The sequence below is a fragment of the Lipotes vexillifer genome, unplaced genomic scaffold (assembly GCF_000442215.2).
Source record: "Lipotes vexillifer unplaced genomic scaffold, Lipotes_vexillifer_v1.1 scaffold272, whole genome shotgun sequence".
In the NCBI taxonomy this organism is placed as follows: domain Eukaryota; kingdom Metazoa; phylum Chordata; class Mammalia; order Artiodactyla; family Lipotidae; genus Lipotes; species Lipotes vexillifer.
The window spans coordinates 504,130-526,415 of NW_006772469.1; the positions used below are offsets into that span (position 1 = coordinate 504,130).

Sequence of the window (22,286 nt, forward strand, 5' to 3'; positions counted from 1 at the left end):
GATTATTTAAGCTAAATTTCTGAAAAAACTCATTATGTAATTAAGACAGATTTTTTCACTCTCATTGACTCAACTGACCATCTTTTTCCAATTTATTAATCACATGCTATGAAATGCCATTATTCAACACTGAAAATATGTTTCATTATTTTCCTCTTCAGAAAGAGAAGTTGAAATAAGGGCTTCTTTTCATTCTCTGATGAGCACTGCGCTCCTCCAACAGGAGTCAAGTAAGTATCCACTCTTTTATTACTCGAAGGTAGTATTTTGAAGTCCAGAGACAATGGACTGTGAAGATTACATCTCCTATGTATTCCCCAGACATTTCCCAGCTTGGTTGCAGCACAAGGAATCATCTCATGGCTTGTGTTTACTTTCTGCCTGATAAAGCATAATTATTTCTATTTTAGGGTACCCCAGCAAAAGGATTTTGATGGTGGTGGTGTTTGATGTTTAATTTAGCCTAATTTTCATGTGTAAGTAAAGATTATATTCAAGGTTTGATAGGCATTCTATTAACTTTGTGTGTGTGTGTGTGTTTTAACATTCTTAAGAGCTGAAAACCAAAGCTCTTTTAGGGAATGTAGTCTTTATAAAAAGGGTCGATGTTTTGGTGACTCCTCGTCATTATTCTCCCTTGTTTTCGAAGTATGTCCAGTCAGATTACTCAGTCGTATTAACAGTAAATTCAAAGACAGCACCTGTTGGCTAGTCTGTTCCTACTGACTTACTTACTGCTTTCTACATTTTGGGTAACTCTGAAATGCTTGCAAGCTCCACCAAAGTCCAAGCAGATTTGATAATATGCATGATAGAAATTCCTAAGTCGGAACCACAAACTTGTCCACTCTGCAGAATGGTCAGTTTGTAAAATATAGTAAGTTGAATTTTAAAGTAAATGTTGACCAATTTTTTTTAATAAAAATTTTAGGTCCTTCATTTGAACAGACAGCCATCGTTCCTTAGCAAATGCCTGTATTTATTGGTATTAGCAAAACTTGAACATTTGTAATTCTGTAAAGATGACCAGTGTTTCCTTGACAAAGTTTTCGTTTCAGTTCTTTCTGAATGGTGTTTTAAAGGGTACTGAGTTACACCTTTAGCTCTGACCTTTAAGAAACAGATTATTATGTCCTTTAGTAACTTTACAAAGTGATTGATGGCACACACTTCTCCATCAAAGAGATGCTTATCTAAATCTACAAACAGATAAATATGCCCGGAAAGCTCATGTAATATTTCTTGCTGAAGATAAAATTCCCTCTGTTTAGGAAGTAGTAGTTCATAAACTGCTGTCCTTGAATGGGTTCTTACAACTCGCTCACAGGTATCTATGACTCGGCACAAACTTTCTGAAGGGAAATGCAAGCCATTTTCCTTTTTAACACATAACAGTGATCCAATTTTAGAGGATTTGAGATCTGACGCATATAGTGCACTGATGCAGTCCTCACATGTCAAAAGAGCTGATAACTTATTTGCAATATAACCAGCACAACAGGTAAGGTTTTGCCTATGATCTGACAGGTCTAGTAACGCCTCACTTAGCGAACAGTCAGACCAGTCTTGGCAAATATCCTCTTTGCGAAAAAGAGTCTTTATAACGCTGATACCATACTGACGCTGAACTGTCCAAAGGGCCAAGTCCGTCCTTCGAGCAACTGAAATGTCAAGGATGCTTACTTCACTTAGAAAAGCCTCATCTTGTAATCTGTATCTGGTCTCCAAATTATGGTAAGCTTTCTGGAATGCCATGCAGGTAGGGTTAGAACTGGTTACCAATACCTGTCTAAGCATCTTTAGAAATAATTCCAGATGATCTTGACTGAATTTGTAAGTCAGAAGATATGGAAAAGGCACGACTTTTGGGGAAACATAATTTTGGTAGAGCCATTTTAAGCTCTCAGCATTAAGCAAAAATCCCAGGAATCCCAGTTTTCGCTTACCTTTAATTATTTGATTATTGCTAATGTCAGATAATGTAACAAAAATAGTCTTGGCTTCAATTAACACATGGTTGATTTTATTAAAAGTTTCGGGTAATAGAGGTCCTTTAAGTCCCTTTCCATAATAGTTCCTACTATTAAAAATGTCAAACAGATTGTTAATTAAGCGTAAGAACTGGATGGTACCAATACAGTTTTGAAAAGGAGGCAGGCCTAATGACAGCAAACATTCTAACGCGCTGGCCACGCTCTCACTGAAGAGTTGGGCAGCACAATTCGTTTTCAGTATGTGGTTCTTCAAATTTGCAAGTTTTCTTGGGATTCTCTCCATATTTGATAATTCCTGTTCCTCTAGTGCTGCTAACCCCACAAGGTGCTGCCAGTGTGCTGTGCCATTAATGAACTGAATGCTTTGAAAATTCTGAAATGCATTTCTTATTAATCTAAGCAAGTGGCAAGAATCAAAGAAGTATGCAATCTGTTGACTAGAAGATGAAGGATGCTGAAATGTACACTTCATGTTGTCTCCATCAAGATGTATCCCCAATGCTTTTGCCATCTGAACACTGTGAGCTGTAGCATCAGACGTGACAGCTAGAACTGTGATCCCTATGTCACTCAGTTTGCCAATCGTCAGACGAAGCAGCTGAGCTTGCAAATATCCAGACGCCCTGTTTACAAAAAAATAACCAAGAGGTGTCCTCCAGTGACCAGAAATACCCACTGCCATGAGCAAAATAGTTTCTGAGGCAAGTGGCGTTTCATCAGCATCAAGTTTGCCAAGACCAAAGTCCATAAACCCTAGCAAATGGTGACTGCTGGGGTCCCACTGAAGTTGTTGCTTGAGAGATATACCTTTTATTATCAGTGAACAATATTGATATAGCTGGTCTCCATTCTCTACTTTTCGTTGAAGAAAAGAAAAAACATTGCTGCTGAAACCTGGACCGGGTTTGCATTTGGACAGCCATCTAGAAAATGTAAAAAATGAAAAACATAAAACACAAATGAAGAAATTCAAAGGAAAATGCCTTAAATGGCATTTTCTACTAAAGTAGCCTCAAATCCCTGTTGAAATAAAGCCAAGTATAGTAGCCAAATTCTATCAACATTTCAAGCATATATTCATAGTTATGATAAAATAGTAAGATAAGAGAGAAACTTAGAAACACAGAATAGCAATTGAAGATGCAAACATACCACAACCTTTTTAACTTCTTACTCACTTCTTAATAAAAATCAATTACCCAGTTTGTTCTCATTGATGTGTTTGTAATTTAGATCATAAACCAGTCTTACCTGTACATTCACTGAGATGAGAAAACTGTTGAGGGGGAAGGAAACTGAGAGCAGCTAGTACATCTACCCCATTTTATAGCTGAGGAAACTGGGAGGAAGCGGGAGAGGTTAAGTTGCCTGGCCCATGTTGTGCTGCTAGTCATGCACAAATGTGAAAACCAGCTTTCCTGAGGCCCTTGTTCAGTGCTTTTTCTCACTGCTCTTCGAATTATGCCCTTTGGGGCAATAGAGTGGCTGCATTTGTTTGCTCCTATCCAAAGTACCTACACTATTACCTTTATCTTAGGAGTTCTTTCATAGTATTTCTTTGATCTTCCCAAACTGCGGATTATTCTTTTCTATTTCTGTTAGTGTCTGTCACTAACAGACAGAATTCTTTTCACTCAGTTCTAATTTACACTTTCTAATTTGTTATAGATCAGGAAAGGAAGTAGCCAAGTTTAATAATTGTCTAAAATAAGACTAAATGGATTCTGAGGTAGACTGAAGTGTTCATCTTCACTGAAGTTTACTTTTATAACTCAAATGACTTTTTTTTTTAGGTTGAATTTCTGATTTGGGGGCTATATTCCAGGCTGCTAAGGTTTCTTCCTGGACAGCCATCTCTATTTAATTGAAATTTTAATGTACTTCCAGAAGTATTTCAGGACAGGGCTTTCCAAATATTTTGCTGCAACCAAGAAGTTTCATGAACAGAATTTACCCTTACTATATGCCAGGTACAAATATACGTGTGTATATAAATGTATATACAAAATTTAATGCCACTTATGACCCACTAAATTGATTTCAAGATGCACTAACAGATCTGAAAAACACAGTTACAGAATGCAAAAGACATACTCTGACTATTTAGGAGACAAAAGTATTAATCAGTTGTTTATATTTAAAAATGGCAAAATAATAAGACAATGAGAAAACAGAATAGTGGCTCTCCACCAGGGTGCTACAGCCCACTAGTACGTTGAAAAGCCTTCTCAAGTGTGTCACCAAATTTTAATCAGTTGTTTAAAATTTATTCTTTTGCAGTACGATTCTCAAATGAACCCTAAAGATGCTAAATGTGTTACATGTGCAGTAAGTATCTAATGAAACTACTTAATGCTTCAGGGTAAAAGTTCTAGTTTAAATAGGTTAAAAAAGCTTATGTTCTGGTGAGCTTGCTTTTTAAATGAAAATTAAATGGTATCTTAATGTCCACAACTACGAGAATGATGTTTCTCAGGCAGAAAAATATGTGGACTTATTGATTTTTCTTTTTAAGTTTTTAAAACTGAGAGTAGAAACACTCAAACGAAGTTTTTAGTGTTGTAGGGAAGTGACTGATTTCTCTCTCAAACCAACTTTTTTCCCCCACTCAAAATGAAAAAAAACTTTTTCTGATTGTATAAAATGACACATCTATGTTTTAAAAAACTGAAAGAATATAGAAAAGTGCAAAAAAGTAAAAATCACTGTTAATACATGAACTTATTTACAAAACAAAAATAGACTCACAGACATAGAAAACAAACGCATGGTTACCAAAGGGGTGGCATGGGGTGGGGACCCGGAGGGATAAATTAGGAATTTGGGATTAGCAGATACACACCACTGTATATAAAATAGAGAAACAACAAGGGCCTATTGTATAGCACAGGGAACTATATTCAATATCTTGTAATAACTGATAATGGAAAAGAATCCCAAAAAGAATATATATATGTATACCTAAATCACCTTCCTGTACACCTGAAACAATATAGCATTGTAAATCAGCTACACTCCAATAAATAAATAAATAGATGTTTTTTTAAAAATCAATATTTCAGGGACATTCTTCCAGATCTCTTTATGTATACATAACTAGATATAATTTTCAAAAATTCTACTGAACCTGTTTTTCTTTACTATAGTAATGTTATAGACATAGGTTTGCATGTTCTTAACTACTGACCTATAGCAATATTTTAAGTGTACACACAGTAAAACTAAAGCGTAAATAATTGAACCAACCTGTACTGGACACTTAGGTTGTTTCTGATTTTTAAACAATACAAAGAGCAACACAATGTGTGTTTGTGGGCACACATACACTTGTACATATCTGTGTCATTTATGCAATTCCTAGGAGTAGGATGCAGGGGTAAATTTACTTATGCATGTATTAGAATAAATGAACTCAACTTTTAAAGAAGTTTTGGGCCACAGGTGCACATAATTGAGTCAATTTAAATATAATTCACATTCCCAAATTGTCCTTCAGACAGTTTATATCAATTATAATTGACATACTCATCAATATATTTTAAATTAAACATTAGCTTAGTTATGGAATAATTATAGGGAGTCACTTGGGTAGTTTAAAGCTCTGCTTAGGAAAAATATTGTGCTAAAGAGCCATAATGCTGAGCTGGGTGTTCTTCTTTAAGACTATTAGCTCCTCCCACTGTCTTGGTTATTTCTGAAGCTCTCACATCAACTCACCTATACAGGGAGCTAATTTACTAAACTGCAATGAATACCAAAATAGAAAATTAAATTAGAAACAGAAAAAAATCTACTAAGGTCATACTAAATGTATCACTATTATAATTAGGAAAGCTGAGGGTGCTATGACATTATTTCAAAGGAGTTGTGAAAACAAACTACCTTAAAGACCCAAAGCTCTGGAATTATAAGAAGCAGAGCCGTGGGAAGGTTCTGGACATAAAGAATTCAAGGGAGAACTGAAAAAGGATCCAACTTCAGTACAGAGAAAATTAGAGAGGTGACTGATAGTAGCTAAGAAGTGAAGAAATAGTTAGAAATGAGTGAGTGAGGTACCTATCTAACTGAATCAAGGGTTTTTAAAAATGTAAGTCTGGCTTGGTCTGTCATCCATACAATTGTTTCTCCATTATCATGGAGGGAAAAAACAACTATTCATATTTTCTCCTTTCTCCCAAACTTCTAATGCTTCCTTCCCCGACTCTTAGCTATTAACTTTATGTCACTGAGAAAACAGAAGCAATTCGATAAAAACTCATTTTCTTACCACCAAATCTGTTAACCTGTTGCATCTGTAGCTCTCTCTTTTTCCTGTTTCGACGCATGATTTATCCCTGCTCCTAATTAAGGCCAGACCTCCCTCCACAGCAGTGTTGGATGTTGCCCTCCTGCAGTTATCCTTTCTGTCGTGCATCACTGATTTTCTTATCTGCACTAGACCACTCCCATGAGCAGGCAAACAAGGTGCAGCATCTGCTATCTCATCAAACATCCTCCCCTCCATTTATGTTCCTTCCACTTACGGACACATTTCTCTTCTCCTTTCATAGCAAACTCCTTGAGAGAGTCCATAATCACTGTCTCTGCTTCTTTGCCTTCCAGTATCTCTTGATTCCACTTCAGTCAGGCTTATCTCTCCATCACTGCACTGCAACTGCTTTTATCAAGGTCATCACTGATGTCTCCATCTTGCAAAATCCAACGGTCAATTGACTGTCCTCATCTTACTTGATCTCCAGCAGCATTTGACAGAGTGCAACACTATCTCCTTGAAATACTTTCTACACTTGGCTTCTAGGCCATCACAATCTCCTGGTTTTCCTCCTGTCTCACTGGCTGCTCATGACCAATAAATGTTTCTTGAATAAATGAATATTCAATATGATTAGACATCTAATACTTAAGCACAGATGTGTTGAAAATAGATATAAACGGGGGAAATGAAGGGAAATGTAATCAAATAAAAATTTTTGACCATTCAGATTTCTCAGTATAAAATCTAGGTATTTCTAATATGTTGGAATAATAGATGGCCATTAAAACAAAATTTGGGTGATGGATAGTTTTTTTTTAAAGTCTGGGAGAATACATACCAGACTGCTAACAGTGGTTATTTTGTGGGATTAGGGGAATGGAAGTATTATAAATATTTTTCACTTTCTGGTATTTATATACTTACATATTGTTTCAATCATTTATACTAAGCATGTATTACTGTCACATTAAACAAGGTAACTTAGCTTCAGACAAAGTATCCAAAGAAATAAGCAACCCTTTGAGTACTAAAATTGTAAATCGAAAAAATGACACAACAAAGGTTACAAAATGAAAAATGACATGAAGAGAAAAAAGATCAGAGTGAGCTGGAATTACCAGAGAAGACTTAATTCAGGAGTTGATGCAGAACTATAGAAATGAAGAAAACCATGGGGGGTGGCGGGGGGGAGATGAGAAGTCGTATGGAATGTCTCACATAAACCATAGCGTAAAATCAGTAACTAATGCTTTAAAACCAGTGCAAAGGACAGGACTTGACTAAAAAACGTGTGGAAGTGATAGCAACATAGTGTCTATAAAAATGTCCCCTGCTTACCAGAAAGTAGACATTTATAAATAAGTGTAATATCTGGCCTAAATGGTAAAATCACATATGGAAGAGAGTGAATCAGCCTATACACAAATGTTCATCTCAATGTACAAAATAGCAGTTACAACCAAAAAATAAAAACAATATAAATGTCCAATAGTTGGAGAATGCCAAAGTTAAGTAGGGTACGACTACCTGATATTCTGCAGCTATTCAAGATCATAACTATGCAAAAAACTAGTAAATCTAAGCACAGAAAAAAGACTGGAAGAAAATTCCCTATGTTAATAGTAATTGTTTAAATATAACCTAGAGGAACAATTAATGAATTTTCCTCCTTTTTCTCTCATTTCTAAATTTTTTAGTAGTAGTATTATGTTAATAGTATGTGTGGAGGAAAATTCTCATTCATGTTTTTTTTTAAAGGGGATGTGATATACATCATGATGACTATAGTTGATAATACTATACCTATATCTGAAAGCTGCTAAGAGAGTAGATCTTCAAAGTTCTCATCACAGACACAAAAAATCTGTAACTATATGTGTGATGGATACTAACTAGACTTATCTTGGTGGTCATTTTGCAATACATACAAATATCGAATGCAAATATCAAACACATAATTACATTGTATACCTGAAACTAACATAATGTTATGTGTCAATTACATCTCAATTCACAAGAAGTTTCCCAAGTGGGGAAAAAAAAAACCCTCATAATAATCAAGGTCCTTCCTCCCACCAAGCCTCAGTTTCCCCCTTCTTTAAAATGAGGGGGTTGGGGCTTCCCTGGTGGCACAGTAGTTGAGAGTCCGCCTGCCGATGCAGGGGACACGGGTTCGTGCCCCGGTCTGGGAAGATCCCACATGCCGCGGAGTGGCTGGGTCCGTGAGCCATGGCCGCTGAGCCTGCGCGTCCGGAGCCTGTGCTCCGCAACGGGAGAGGCCACAACAGTGAGAGGCCCGCGTACCAAAAAAAAAAAAAAAAAAAAGTCGGGGGGTGTTGGACTACATGATCTCTATGGGTTTCTCCAGCCCAGAGCCCCTGTGAGTCTGTTTTAAAGTTGAAGCAATGAGAAACCAAGAAGCACCTTCCAGGAGAGAAGGCTCCTGCCATTCCTGGGCGGCCTCTGCCCCAATAGCAGTGGATTAAATGAAGTGCTGCTCTTTAGACAGCGATTTGAGGTCCAATGCAATTCTTCTTTACATCTGTTCAAAATCCTAAACAACCATCCAGGCATCCTTTCATTCCACAAATATTTATCAAGAGATCATTGTGTTCCAGGCACCCCTCCAGGGCAGGAGGTGTAACAAAGAACCAGACACAGACCTCATACTTGGGCAGCTCACAGTCTAGCGGGGAAGACAGTGTTAAGTACTAAGATTCAGTTCCACATTATGTGCCCAAGAGGGTACCTAGTCCAGAATCGGAAGAATGGCAGGCCAGGCTTCAGAAAGGATGCGATATCTAATCTGAGCCTGAAGGGTGAGGACCAATCTCCAGGACTAACAGGGAGAATGGGCATTTCAGGCAGATGGACTAGTAAGTCTCGAAGGTAAGGAAGCAGCAACAATAGGAACATGGAGTCTAAGAGGGCAGGGAGAGAGGCAGGAGATGAGCCGCAGAGTCCAGCAGGAGCCACATCACATCACAGAAGCTCAGTGAGCCACAGGAAGAAGTCTATGGGTAATGGGAGGCTTGGGCAGCAGGAAAGTGACTGGTATGGGTTGACTTGTGTCCCTCAAAAAAGATATATCATAGTCCTAATCTCCAGTACCTCAGAGTGTGATCTTATTTGGAGATAGGGTCTTTACAGAGGTAATCAAGTTAAAATGAGGTCATCAGGGCACACCCTAATCCAACATGACTTGTGTCCTCATAAAAAGAGGAAATTTGGACACAGAAACATACATGGATAATGGAAGACGATGTGAAGAAACACAGGGAGAAGGACCACCATCTACAAGCCAAGGAGAGAGGATGGGACAGACCCTTACTTCACAGCCCTCAGAAGGAACTAACCCTGCCAGCACCTTGATTTTGGACTTCTAACTTCCAGAACAGTGAGGCAATAATACATTTCTGTCATTTAAGTCAAATAAGTAAATAAATAAAAATAAAAGAATCTGTAAATCCTGTGATGAAAAAAACAGTAAAAATTGAGTATTAAATTTATAAGGCATTACTATAAAAGTCACTGTTATTTGCTTCCCACTAAGAGAATATAAATATAGCTATGTATTTTGACCACAAATTCTAAAAAATTATTTTTCATAATCTGGTCTCTGGACAGCCTGCATTGGCACCAACTACAGTGCTTAGGAAAAATTCAGATTTTTGATCTTTGCCTCAAACCAGTGGTGTCAACCTAGATACCAATCAATTGTTCTTGATTTTCTAGATTAGTCACATATTAAAACTACTGAAGTGTCTGAGAAATTCCAATATTTCAAGATTTAGATTTTACCACCCAGAGTGTCTCTACCATCTGAAAGATGCAAAAAAATTTGTCAGCCTATATGTCTTCATTCTGTGGGTGAAATAGCGACTGTGATAATACGTAAATACCACCTAGAAGTTTTTAAAAAGAGAAAGTGGACAAAAGGAGAGTATGAATACTAATAGCATTAATGTATAAACTACAGTGAAAGAACAAAATGTTTATTTTATTTAATATCTAAAAAGTAATTCACTTACGTTCTGAGGATAGAAGAATGAGGCAGTTTAAGAATCTTTCTTACATAATCATAGACTTTGCTACTGCACAAGTAGAGTGTACACGCAAATTGCTTCATTTCTGTGGAGTACTCAGCTGTTTCTCTCCAGTTATACAACTCCCACTTAAAATCTGTTAAAATAAATTTATTCTTTGTGATGAAAAAGGTGTACAGTAACATTTTCAGGCATAGACCATAGCATTTGGATATAAAATGTGATAGGCACCAAAATTCAAATAGTTACATTTTAACTGAGTTTGTTCAGAGGTTACTATCCAATCTTAGAGACTGTTAACCAATTTATCCTGTTCATCTTGGATCATTTCACTAGAAAGAGGGACGAAAAATTTGTCAACTTCAGTCGTTATGTTTTACTATTCACTGGCAGCCTGACTGGAGATTTTCAGAGGAACAGGGAAGAAAATGAAATAAATGGATAAATTAAGTCTCTGGATTATGAGGACATTTATTAGTTTTAGTTTGTTCCCTGGTTATCATTTATCTGAGAGTGAAAATTAGACACAAGAAATATTTTGGGGGATAGGGAACTATTCAGAATGAACAATCTTCCCTACCACTGAGAGAAAAAAAAAATCCTTTGTTCCTGGTGCAGACCCCTATTTATAACCTATATTCCCCTCTTGGAAAAACACAAAATACTCTCTTCCATTGGAGATACCTACTCTTGTCTAGAAAAGGACATGCTTCTTTTACCAGAATGCAAATCCAAAATCTCTGCTGCTTTCATCAGAGAGTAAGTTGGCAATTCTTACTTTGCCCCTCTTCAAATATCCTGGTTCACAAAAACTAGGTAGTCTTTCAATGAACATATATATACTCTATAGAGTATTTTAGAAAAAAATTTGGAGACTTAACACAATTTTCAAACTCAAAGGGATTTTGCAAATTATCTAGTTCAACTCACTGCAAAAAAAGACTTTAGTGATAAATTATCTAGCAGTTAAAATTGTTTACAAATAATTTGCAGTGACAAGTGTGTGATTATAAAAAGTGCAAAGTAGGAACTTCCCTGGTAGTCCAGTGGTTAAGCATCCATCATTCAATGCAGGAGATGCCGGTTTGATCCCTGGTTGGGGAACTAAGATCCCACGTGCCACAGGGCAACTAAGCCCACGCACCACAATTAGACAGCCCACATGCCACAACTAGAGAAGCCTGAGTGCCGCAACGAGGAGCCCATGTGCCGCAACTAAGACCTGAAGCAGCCCCCCAAAATAAATAAATAATTAATAAATTTTAAAAAAAATTTAAAAAATATTTTTAAAAAGTGAAAAGTACAGGGCTTCTCTGGTGGCGCAGTGGTTGAGAATCTGCCTGCCAATGCAGGGGACACGGGTTCGAGCCCTGGTCTAGGAAGATCCCACATGCCGCGGAGCAACTAAGCCCGTGCGCCACAGCTACTGAGCCTGCACGTCTGGAGCCTGTGCTCCGCAACAAGAGAAGGCCGCGACAGTGAGAGGCCTGCGCACCGTGATGAAGAGTGGCTCCCGCTCGCCACAACTAGAGAAAGCCCTTGCACAGAAACGAAGACCCAACACAGCCAAAAATAAATAAATAAATTAATAAATTAAAAAAAAAAAAGTGAAAGGTACAATATATGGTATAAACCATATGATCTCATTTCTGGGTAGTAGGATTATGTGTTATTTTTATTATTTATACATTTCTTTGCTTCTCCTGTAATAAACATATTACTTTAACCTTTTTTTTTTTTTTTGGGTACACGGGCCTCTCACTGTTGTGGCCTCTCCTGTTGCGGAGCACAGGCTCCAGACGTGCAGGCTCAGTAGCTGTGGCGCACGGGCTTAGTTGCTCCGCGGCATGTGGGATCTTCCCGGACCAGGGCACGAACCCACGTCCCCTGCATCGGCAGGCGGACTCTCAACCACTGCGCCACCAGGGAAGCCCAAACATATTACTTTTAAAATTGTAAAATCATAAAAGGATTTTGGTGATTATTTTTCACTCTTATTGCTTATGCTAGAGACTTTTCACTTCTCAGCTAAAAGCATATTTCCATTGGCAATACAAAATAAATATGTAATGGTATTTCAGAAAAATTAAGAGCTACATTGTAAGTATTACAGGTCATTAGGGAAGATACCGGAAAATTGTGCTCGTAGCAGACACTCTGTTTCCTCTGAAAGTAGCTTCTCTTCTACAAGCGCATCAATTAATCGTAAGCCCTTTCTCTTCTTGATCATCCTGTAGTTTTTTGCAGAAGCAAGTCTTTTTCTGGACACTTGTAGCATCTGTTGCACCTCAGCCAATTTCTCTGCTCCTATTGTGAGAGGTCTCTTTAGACTGTAGTTATGGTCCTCAGTAGCAACCTCTTGAGAATTATCAGGAAGTGGCTGTTTTAGGATTTTCTGTCTTGCTTTACCTTTAAGGTGTACACCTTGGAGAACCTATGACACAAATAGAAAGTGGAGTTTATCTTAGAAATTATCACACGATGACTATAAAAATACCACTGAATACAAAGCACTCACCTGGTTGCTGTGGAGAGTTAGTTATGAAAGAAAAGGTCATAATCTCTGACTTTTTAAAATATATGATCTCTGGGATAATGTAAACAAGTTTTGGGTTTTTTTGTTTTTGTTTTTTTTGGCTTCTATACAGAAATAATAACATGATGCTGAAAGTTTCTGAAATGATTAAAGTAACTAGAGAAAGGTGGTGGTAATTTGGGAAGGCTTCACAGGAGTTTTGAGTTGTTCTTTTTTTTTTTTTAAAGAAGATGTTGGGGGTAGGAGTTTATTAATTAATTAATTTTTGCTGTGTTGGGTCTTCGTTTCTGTGCGAGGGCTTTCTCTAGTTGTGGCAAGCGGGGGCCACTCTTCATCACGGTGCGCGGGCCTGTCACTATCACGGCCTCTCTTGTTGCGGAGCACAGGCTCCAGACACGCAGACTCAGCAGTTGTGGCTCACGGGCTTAGTTGCTCTGCGGCATGTGGGATCTTCCCAGACCAGGGCTCGAACCTGTGTCCCCTGCACGAGCAGGCAGATTCTCAACCACTGCGCCACCAGGGAAGCCCCTTGAGTTATTCTTTGAAGGAGTAATAACATGGTTTAATGGAGGGGACAGGGAAGTTATTTGCACAAACATGAAGGCACAGGACAGAGCATGGGCTTTGGAATTAAGACTCCTGGCTCCCCTCACTTGTTAGCTGTGACTTAACGTCTATAATCCTTTATCTTCTCACTTATAAAATGTGGATAATAATACAGAGTTGTTTTAAGGATACAATAAGATACTTTACGTAAATCGCCTAGTGCAGTGCCTGGACCACTGTAGGTCCCAATAAATTGTAACTATTATTGATTTTAAACAAAAGCATAAAAGCAAGTCAATTTTATCATATATACAGAGGGTAAGTACATGTGGTTCAGAAACAGAATTCAGGGCAGTTAGAGATGCACAAATCAATTAATAGAAAGCTCTTTGAACTTATGAGTTTGGATTTGATACCAACAATATTCTTCTGAAAGAGGGAATAAGGTAAAACAATACCGAAAGAAGGAGACTCCAATGAATAAGAGGAAGGTGAGGGTAGAGTAAGGATAGAACAGTTGGATGACTATTTGCAGACTGCAGACAGTGATTGAGTCATATATGAGCATGTGGCTAAGGGGTAAAAGGATAAAATAAAAATGATCAAAAGAAACATAAGAATATAACACCAATACTGGTGACTGGGATAAAATAAAAGCAATCAAAAGAAACATAAGACTGTAACACCAATACTGATGACTGACTCATATAAAGTCTTCTATTTTCCGTATACCTCTTTCTATATCAATGCTAACAATTAGGTATGTTTTTGGTCAAGATCAATAACATTTTTGGGGAGAGCCAAAAAAAAGGAGGGGGTAGATAATTTCAAAGTATTGTGAAAACTGTCTTATACTTAAACAAAAGCCTGCATTCTAAAGCTGTTTATATCTACTAGTTGATTTTTGTGATCAGTTTAGTAACCTTTATGTATATCTAGACATATGGTTTACATTTATACATTTTATTTATTTATTTTTTTGGCTGCACCACATGGCATGCAGAATCTTAGTTCCCCTACCAGGGATGGAACCCGCACCCACTGCATTGGAAGCGCAGAGTCTTAACAACTGGGCCGACAGGGAAGTCCCATATACGCTTTATTTTTATTTTTTAAAAAGCTCCAAAGCACAATTACTAATATTACATATATATTTAAAAAAAAGACAAACTAATTTTCTAGGCATTTAAAGTGTATTATAGGATTTATTTTAAGTCCTAGGTTTTTGGTTTTGTGTTCATCTCTGTAAAATCTAGCTATAATGTGAGCTGTCTTGATTTTTAAAGGCTCTGAAAAATTTAATTTTGTTTACACCTAGATTTAAATACCTTGTATAGAGAAACAGAAGGCACAGCTCCTTTTTTCAGCTTTCTTCTTATGCCATATGACTCAAAGTCACTTTCTTGAAAGTGTTTGGAACATAGCATAGCACCTGGTCCTGGAATCCAAATCTTTTTGCTTCTGGGGTCCATACGATTAACAGCCCTGATCCATTTTGAGCGCTGAATGGTATCAGTTGGAAATCTACAGCAATCATATTAAAATTCCATTAACATGAAAATATAGTAATACTACAGTAGTATTTATTATATAAACCGATTTATTATTTAACTGCTTTACATAAGCATTAAGTCCAGTTAATTAAAGTTTAATTCACTTGATCTGATTTCATTTTTCAAAGTTCTTTGACTTTTTAAATCCAAAAGCTCGGGCTTCCCTGGTGGCACAGCAGTTAAGAATCTGCCTGCCAATGCGGGATACACAGTTTCAAGCCCTGGTCCAGGAAGATCCCACATGCCGTGGAGTAACTAAGCCCGCGAGCCACAACTACTGAGTCCGCGCACGCCTGGAGCCCGTGCTCCGCAACGAGAAGCCTCCGCAACGAGACGCCCCCGCAATTAGAAGCCCACGCACTGCAATGAAAAGTAGACCCGCTCGCCGCAACTAGAGAAAGCCCGCGTGCTTTTTTAAATTTACTGAAAGAAAATAAATTTAAATCCAAAAGCTCAATATCTAAGTGATCTCATCTGTTTCAATTTGTATGTGGACAATTCTCCTATTAAACACCCTGCACATTCTATCTTCACAGCCTACACTTAACAGAATCTGCTCAAATTTAATGTGTCTTTCCTTTCCTATGTCAATTTCTTTTTTAATTAATTAATATATTTTTGGCTGCATGGGGTCTTTGTTTCTGTGCGCGGGCCTTCTCCAGTTGCGGTGAGCGGGGGCTACTCTTTGTGGCAGGGTGCGGACTTCTCATTGCAGTGGCTTCTCTTGTTGTGGAGCACAGGCTCTAGGCGCGCGGGCTTCAGTAGTTGTGGCTCGCGGGCTCTAGAGCGTCGGCTCAGAAGTTGTGGCGCACGGGCTCAGTTGTTCCGTGGCATGTGGGATCTTCCCGGCCCAGGGCTCAAACCCATGTCCCCTGCACTGGCAGGTGAATTCTTAACCACTGCACCACCAGGGAAGCCCTGTGTCAATTTTAAACGATGTCCTCCTCCTTTCAAGGAGTGGAAACTAATTCCCCTCCCCATGAGTGTGGGCTGGGGTTAGTAATTTGCTTCTAAGGAATATAAAAAAGCAGATGTGATAGTGGGCATTAAACAAGATCATAAAAAGCACTGAGGATCTGTCCTTGCTCTCTCTGTTGAATGGTTTTTCTCTGGGGGAAGTTACCTGCCATGTCATAAGGAGCCCTATGGAGAGTCCACTTGGCAAGAAACTTGAGTTCTCCAGCCAAAGGCCATGTGAGGGAGCCTTTCTGAAAGTAGATCCTCCAGTCTCCATCAAGGCTTCAAATGACTGCAGTCTTGGCTAACATTTTGACTGCAATCTCATGAGATACTCGGTAACACCCACCTTATCCACTCCTCAATTCCTGACCCTCAGAAATTTGTCCCCTCTTCTCCTTCCTTTTTCTGGGCCACGCTGTGTGGCTTGTGGGATGTTAGTTCCCCAACCGGGGACTGAACCCGGCCCCTCAGCAGTGAAAGCACAGAGTCCTAACCACTGGACTACCAGGAATTCCCTGCACCCTCTTCCTTGATTTATTTTGGAGATAGATCTATAGGTAGCCTATGACTTTTATATATTTTAACTCAGGCTTTAAAACACATAGTTGTTAGAACTGAAACTAGTGAAAATTTTAATTTCCTTAGCTACTTGTTAGGGAAATGATATGACAGTTATGATAAAACTTAATTCTGAGATACTCTCTCAATCACCTTGAGAAAGAACACTGAATTGGTAAACCTCTAAGTCTCAGTTCCCTTTTACTAGCCATGTAGTATTAGATACATCTCTCAATCTGTCAGCCTCCTCCAGGGCTATAGTAAGAGTACCTGAGGATACAGATGCGTTCAAAAGCACTTTGTAAATGGTAAAGTACTATCCAAGGTTTGTTCCTTCTTAGGAACAACTAATTCCACTTTCGGGACTTTTTATTTTATTGTTCCAGGAAGACGATGCTACTTGATCAAGAGAGAATGTACAGGGAATTATTTTTCCAATAAAGATGAGGCACACCTTTCTCTTATCACTGGACTCTTTCCTTAACTGATGGCACGTGTTTGTGAGGCCACATTTCTAGACTGGGTGTAGTCTCTAACCATGCAAGGGACCATCAAAAGTTGACTAGTCCACCAAGTTACATTACCAGCCTGATTCTCTGATGCAAAGCTTCCCAACTGGCATGCCTGCTGAGTACAGTTATCAATTCCCTTAGCCCATGGGGAGGGCCTGGGCCACCTGGAGCCCTTGAAGTGTTACATCAAGCTAGTCCCAAACTGCTTTGTAGGTGTGCCCCAAAGTATTAAACAAATATTTCCAATCTTCAAAAAGACATGAAAAGGGTTGGTAAATACTGCAGTCTAACCAGCATGACTGACTAATTTGAGTTCTGGACAAAATTAAATTGGTATTAACAATTGATACCACTTTTAAAGCATTTACCTCGTGCTATATATATGTTTTAAAGACTTAGTTTTGGTCTTAAAAAACTCTGCAAGACAGGTTTTTATCCTTTTACAGAAGATGAAACCAAGACTGGAGCAGCCAAGTTTAGCCACCAGTAAATAGTCAATTAAAGCTGGAATTCATGTTTCCCTGGTCTAAAACCACCTCTGGCAGAAGAAAAATCCCAAACCCATCACCATCTCATATACACAGTAATGAAATGGCTTACACTGTAATACAGAATCCATTTTCTTCCTCCTATCGACTATGTCTTTCTTATACTATTAGCAGAGATTTACTTCTTGTATCCTGCACATCAAATATTTTCCAGAAAAGTGGCTAACAAAACCAATTCTACTGTGGTTACATCTAGGGAGGGAGAGAAATGATTGAGGGGCAAGGCTTCAACTATACCTATAACTTAAGTCTCTTCTAAACAGAACAAAAGCAAACATGTTAACATCTGCTTATTCCTAGTGATGGGTAATAGGTGTTTGTTATGTATAAATAAAAGTTTAAAAACAGAAGTCATTACAACAATTAAGGCAAAAACTCTTCCAAATGATCATGCATAAATTCCTTGGTTATGAAATAAATTGAATTTCTTAATCTTTTTACACCTACAAAAAGGGAATGAATCAAAGGGTCACTTTAAATTTTAACTTGCCAGTCCCACTTTGTATTTAGCCATTTATGTGTTTGACAGAGCACCAATATTCTCATAGTAACAGTTTCCACACCTGTGAGTCATTTTGATTCAGGCTTTTCAACCACAGCGCCTTGCTTATGTCCTTACAACCTCTTTCACGACTGTGGTGATGGTGCTGGGGATGCTGGGAAAGGCTTCAGAGGACATAGTGAGCTAGAGCTGAAGAGTCAATAGGAGTTTGCCAGGCAGAGTGGCCACTCCAAGCAGATGCAAAAGACACAGAGATATGAAATTACTTGGAGCTTTCTGGCTGATAAAGCTTGGAAAAGTAGATGAATTCGGAGCCTTGGAAGGAGAGTGCAGAGGTAGCTGGGAGTAGTTATAGATGGGAGGTAGCTAGAGGTCAGATCACAAAAGGTCTTGTATGCCTTACATAAGCTTTCGATCCATCCTTCAGGTCAATGGCCACCACAGAAGTCTACACTCATCTATTGAGAGTTGAAGAAATTATTAGAATTCATTTTTATAACTCTTTGCCCCATCTTCTAATTTTTTTGTTTCATAATATATATTAGTATAGCACTTCATATATAAATTTATAAATTATTATAAATCACTATCCATATATCAGAGGCATGTATTCAGGTTCTTTGTTTTTGTTTTATTTTATTTTTTATGGAAAGAGCTCCAGGATCACATAGCTTGAAGATGGAGGCTTCAGGCAACAGCAAGTTGACTAATTCTCTCCTTCTCAGATTACCTTTTTGCTGAGCCCTTACTTCAGATCAATATCACCTTGTCACCAGAACTAACACCATAGTATTCTAACTCCTTTTCCTGTCTCTATTCTTTCCTGCCTTCCTTACAACTTCCTAGGTGTCAGGAAGACAGACGATTCCGTGTGTTTAATTCCACACATATGGATTATAGAATAATAGAAATATATTTCAGATTGGAAGAGAGGTGTATGAGGAAAGGATTCACAGAGGAGCTTGGACTCTACCTTGTAGGCACTGAAGAGCCCAAGGGATTAAAATCCTTCCTTCAGGGAACCAGCATGATAAAATTTGCATTTTTAGGAAAATCATTTCCAGAAATCTAGAAAATGGAATGAATGGGGAAGAAATCAGGCTGGAAGAATCATAGCAGACTACTGTAATAAATGCATCACTTTTTTTTTTAACTAAGCAGGTCTTACTGTGGTTCTCAACATATAAAACAAATAAAAGCAATAAGCCAGTTCTTCCCTATTTAAGAAAACTAAGAAAAAGGCACAGGAAAAACGGCAGCAAAAAGTTGAGAAAGAAATTAGAAAAGGGAGAGAACGAGGGAGAGAGTGTCAGTACAGCTATAGGAGATGAGAGTTTCAAGGAGGGGTCGATATGACTGAAAGTTGAAAGAGGTCAAGAGAAAGATTTACAAGCCCTTATTTAGATCTGGCAAGATTACCAATGACCCTCAGTTAGTGCTGTTTCATTATAGTGGTGACAGACATCTGGCTACAGTAGGGTGAAAAGGCAACAGGACTTAGGGAAATAGGTGTATGCTTCTGTTTTGAGGAACTTGGTTATAAATGGAAGGGGAGGGTAGTGCAGAGGTGCACAAAGGTTCAAGAGTCTGAGTGTCTGTGTTTAAAAGTGGAAGTCATGTGAACATGTTCAGTGTTTTTAGGCAAGTAACCAGTAGAGCAATTTACAATAAAAAGAGGATAGGAACTAATTGATGGAAACAAATCCCAGAGAAGAAACGATACAATTATAACAGCTTAGGTGGAGGAAGCAGCCCTACTTAAACTAAGCAACACTACAAAAGGCCTACCATATATAGTTGAAACTACTTAACTTGACATGTTAAATTTTTTTAGATAATTTGTCTCCAAGTTACTTTTCCCACTCTTCTACATTACATCTTCACTTTCCATCCCTTTATATTTTTCCATGTTATTCCTATTTAAATGCTATCTTCCTTCTGCCCCACCTCCAATCTAGGTAAGGTTCAAGGTCCAACTCAAATACCACTTGTCCCACACAGCTTTTTGATTTTTTCATAAAAGTCTTTTGTCAGGGGTTTGACTCTCTACCCTTCATATTGCCTTAACAGGCTATCACTTTAAAAAAACACTGTACATTTCTTTTTGTCTGTGAGTATCTACTCTATGCACTTTTCCACTTCTCGTTGACCTCAATGACCTTTACTAGACTAGACCACAGATGTGGGTTCAAATTAGATCGGTCTGAAAATAAGCCCTACTCTTGTGCCAAATATAATTTCCTTGCATAACCAGTTACAGCCAGAGTCGGACCAGGCTTGCAGAGCTGGCTAATGATACTGAACAACTGGTAATGACAGTACTAGTGAAAATCTGAAACTGAGCAGGTCCCTTCAGGGCCCTCCTGGGTACAAAAGCCCTCTGTGTCTCCCATTTCGTGTCAAAAACAAACAAACAAACAAAACCCAAAAAACTTCAGTCTCCTAGGCCTTCCCTGAGTTCCAAAGAGCAGACCCAAGCAATGACTAATTAGGGAAGTTAGGGGAGTTAGGGAATGGGTAGGGGGTAGGGGGGAGGCAGTTAAGCCAGATAGCCTGAACAATAGTTCAGTGATAAATAGAGTCCTAGTTCCTCCTCAAGGGATATACAAAACAATCTGATGGCAGATCTTTGGGTAGTTCTGCAAAAACTAACCCCCCAACCTGGTGGAGGATGGTGACTACCTTCTGACCACAAGTACTTAGACCTCAGACTGGCTAGAACCATAAGGCCGATGATTCACATTCTCCAAACACCAGACTGTTACCTCACCCCCCCATTCAATCAGAATGTCATGCACCCTGCAGCCCTCACCCCAAATCCCTGCAGCCCTCACCCCAAATGTTGCTTTTAAAAGTCCTAAAAGTCATCACGGAGTTCGGGACTTTTCAGCACCGGCTGCCAATTCTCCTTGCTTGGCACCCTGCAATCACCACTGGACTTTCCTTCACTACAACCTGGAGTCAGTAAAGTGGCTTTCCTGCGCGGTGGGAAAAGGGACTCCATAACAAACTGATCTGTACTCAGGCTCCTCAGCAAGCCCCACACTCTAATGAAAGCGCACGCCTTCAGCAGTTCTTCTAAACTGCCTTCCCTTCCGGTCTCCCGAAAGGAAGCAAGACTCCTTTCGCGTAACCCCTGCTAAAAGCTAATGGAGAAAGCAAGCACTTTGGAAGCAAACACTGAGCAGGAAGACAAGGAAAAGCGTTAGCGCTCAAAGTTGCCCAATTCCCTCCCCCGCCCCCACGCTACGCACGTCACGCCACGCCACGCCACGCCGATGGCATGGCGCCCCACCCGCCCCGTCCCAGCCTGCCCTGCCTCCCGCCTTGCCGTGCTGGGAATTAGCGCGGAGGCTGCTCTCACGCACTGGTGGAAGGAGAGGCCGCGCTCCCGGCTAAGCACGGTATCCCGGGTGCTGCAGCCCACTGCCGAGCAACTTCGGGTCATCTTCTTGCTACGTGGGGCTCCACCGTCGGCGTTCCCGCGAAAGCATGAATCCCGATAAAGTTAGCTCCGCCTGCAGACACTGTGGCTATGACCTTTATTTGTCGAGAAAAGCGGGCACTTAAGGCGCAGGGTTCCCACCCTTTCTCTCCGGGGGCCCTGCGGCAGTCTCCTTGGCCAATCACAGACCACGTCGTGTCGCAGCAGCCAATCGGAAAGGCCAGGGGCATTAAGACGCGCATTGGGCCGCCCCTCCCCGCTTATTGGAGGGTGGTTAGTGGATTTAGCGGGCATGGGCACATTTTCGTCCGTGCTCTCTGGTTAAATCCAGTGCCATCGCGCTTCTTGTGAGTCCCAGCGAGAGAATGCGAAGGGGAGAGGCAGGACCAAAGTTGAGGCGAATCCAGTGGCATGCCGATGGGTCTCCAGGTGAGAGCTCTGAAAGTGACGGGAGGATGTGACGGGAGGGACAGGAGGGAGAGGAGTAAACGCAGCGCCTTAGAAATATTGAAGACAAAATTGGACCCCAAATAAATGATTTACTGGGAGGCATGTCATTTCCTTGCATCTTATTTTTTTATAAATTTATTTATTTATTTTTGGCTGTATTGGGTCTTAGTTGCTGCGCGCAGGCTTTCTCTAGTTGCAGAGGGTGGGGGGCTACTCTTCCTTGCAGAGCGCGGGCTCTGGGTGCGTGGGCTTCAGTAGCTGTGGCGCACGGGCTTAGCTGCTCCAGGGCATGTGGGATCTTCCCGGACCGGGGCTCAAACCCGTGTCTTCTGTATTGGCAGGTGGATTCTCAACCACTGTGCCACCAGGGAAGCCCCTTGC

The 22,286-nt window shown here is 39.6% G+C and overlaps 1 protein-coding gene across 1 annotated transcript; it reads right to left on the reverse strand.

Moving 5' to 3' along the window:
* Nucleotides 1-542: 542 nt before the first annotated feature.
* On the reverse strand, nt 543-21,574 carry THAP9 (THAP domain containing 9). Its single transcript, XM_007447540.1, has 5 exons — nt 21,379-21,574; nt 14,706-14,901; nt 12,426-12,729; nt 10,281-10,431; nt 543-2,917 (listed from the first exon to the last, which is right to left on the reverse strand). Exons 1-5 carry the CDS (start codon nt 21,456-21,458, stop codon nt 937-939), a joined length of 2,712 nt encoding a protein of 903 aa, XP_007447602.1. The 5' UTR covers nt 21,459-21,574; the 3' UTR covers nt 543-936.
* Between the last annotated feature and the right edge of the window lie 712 nt (nt 21,575-22,286).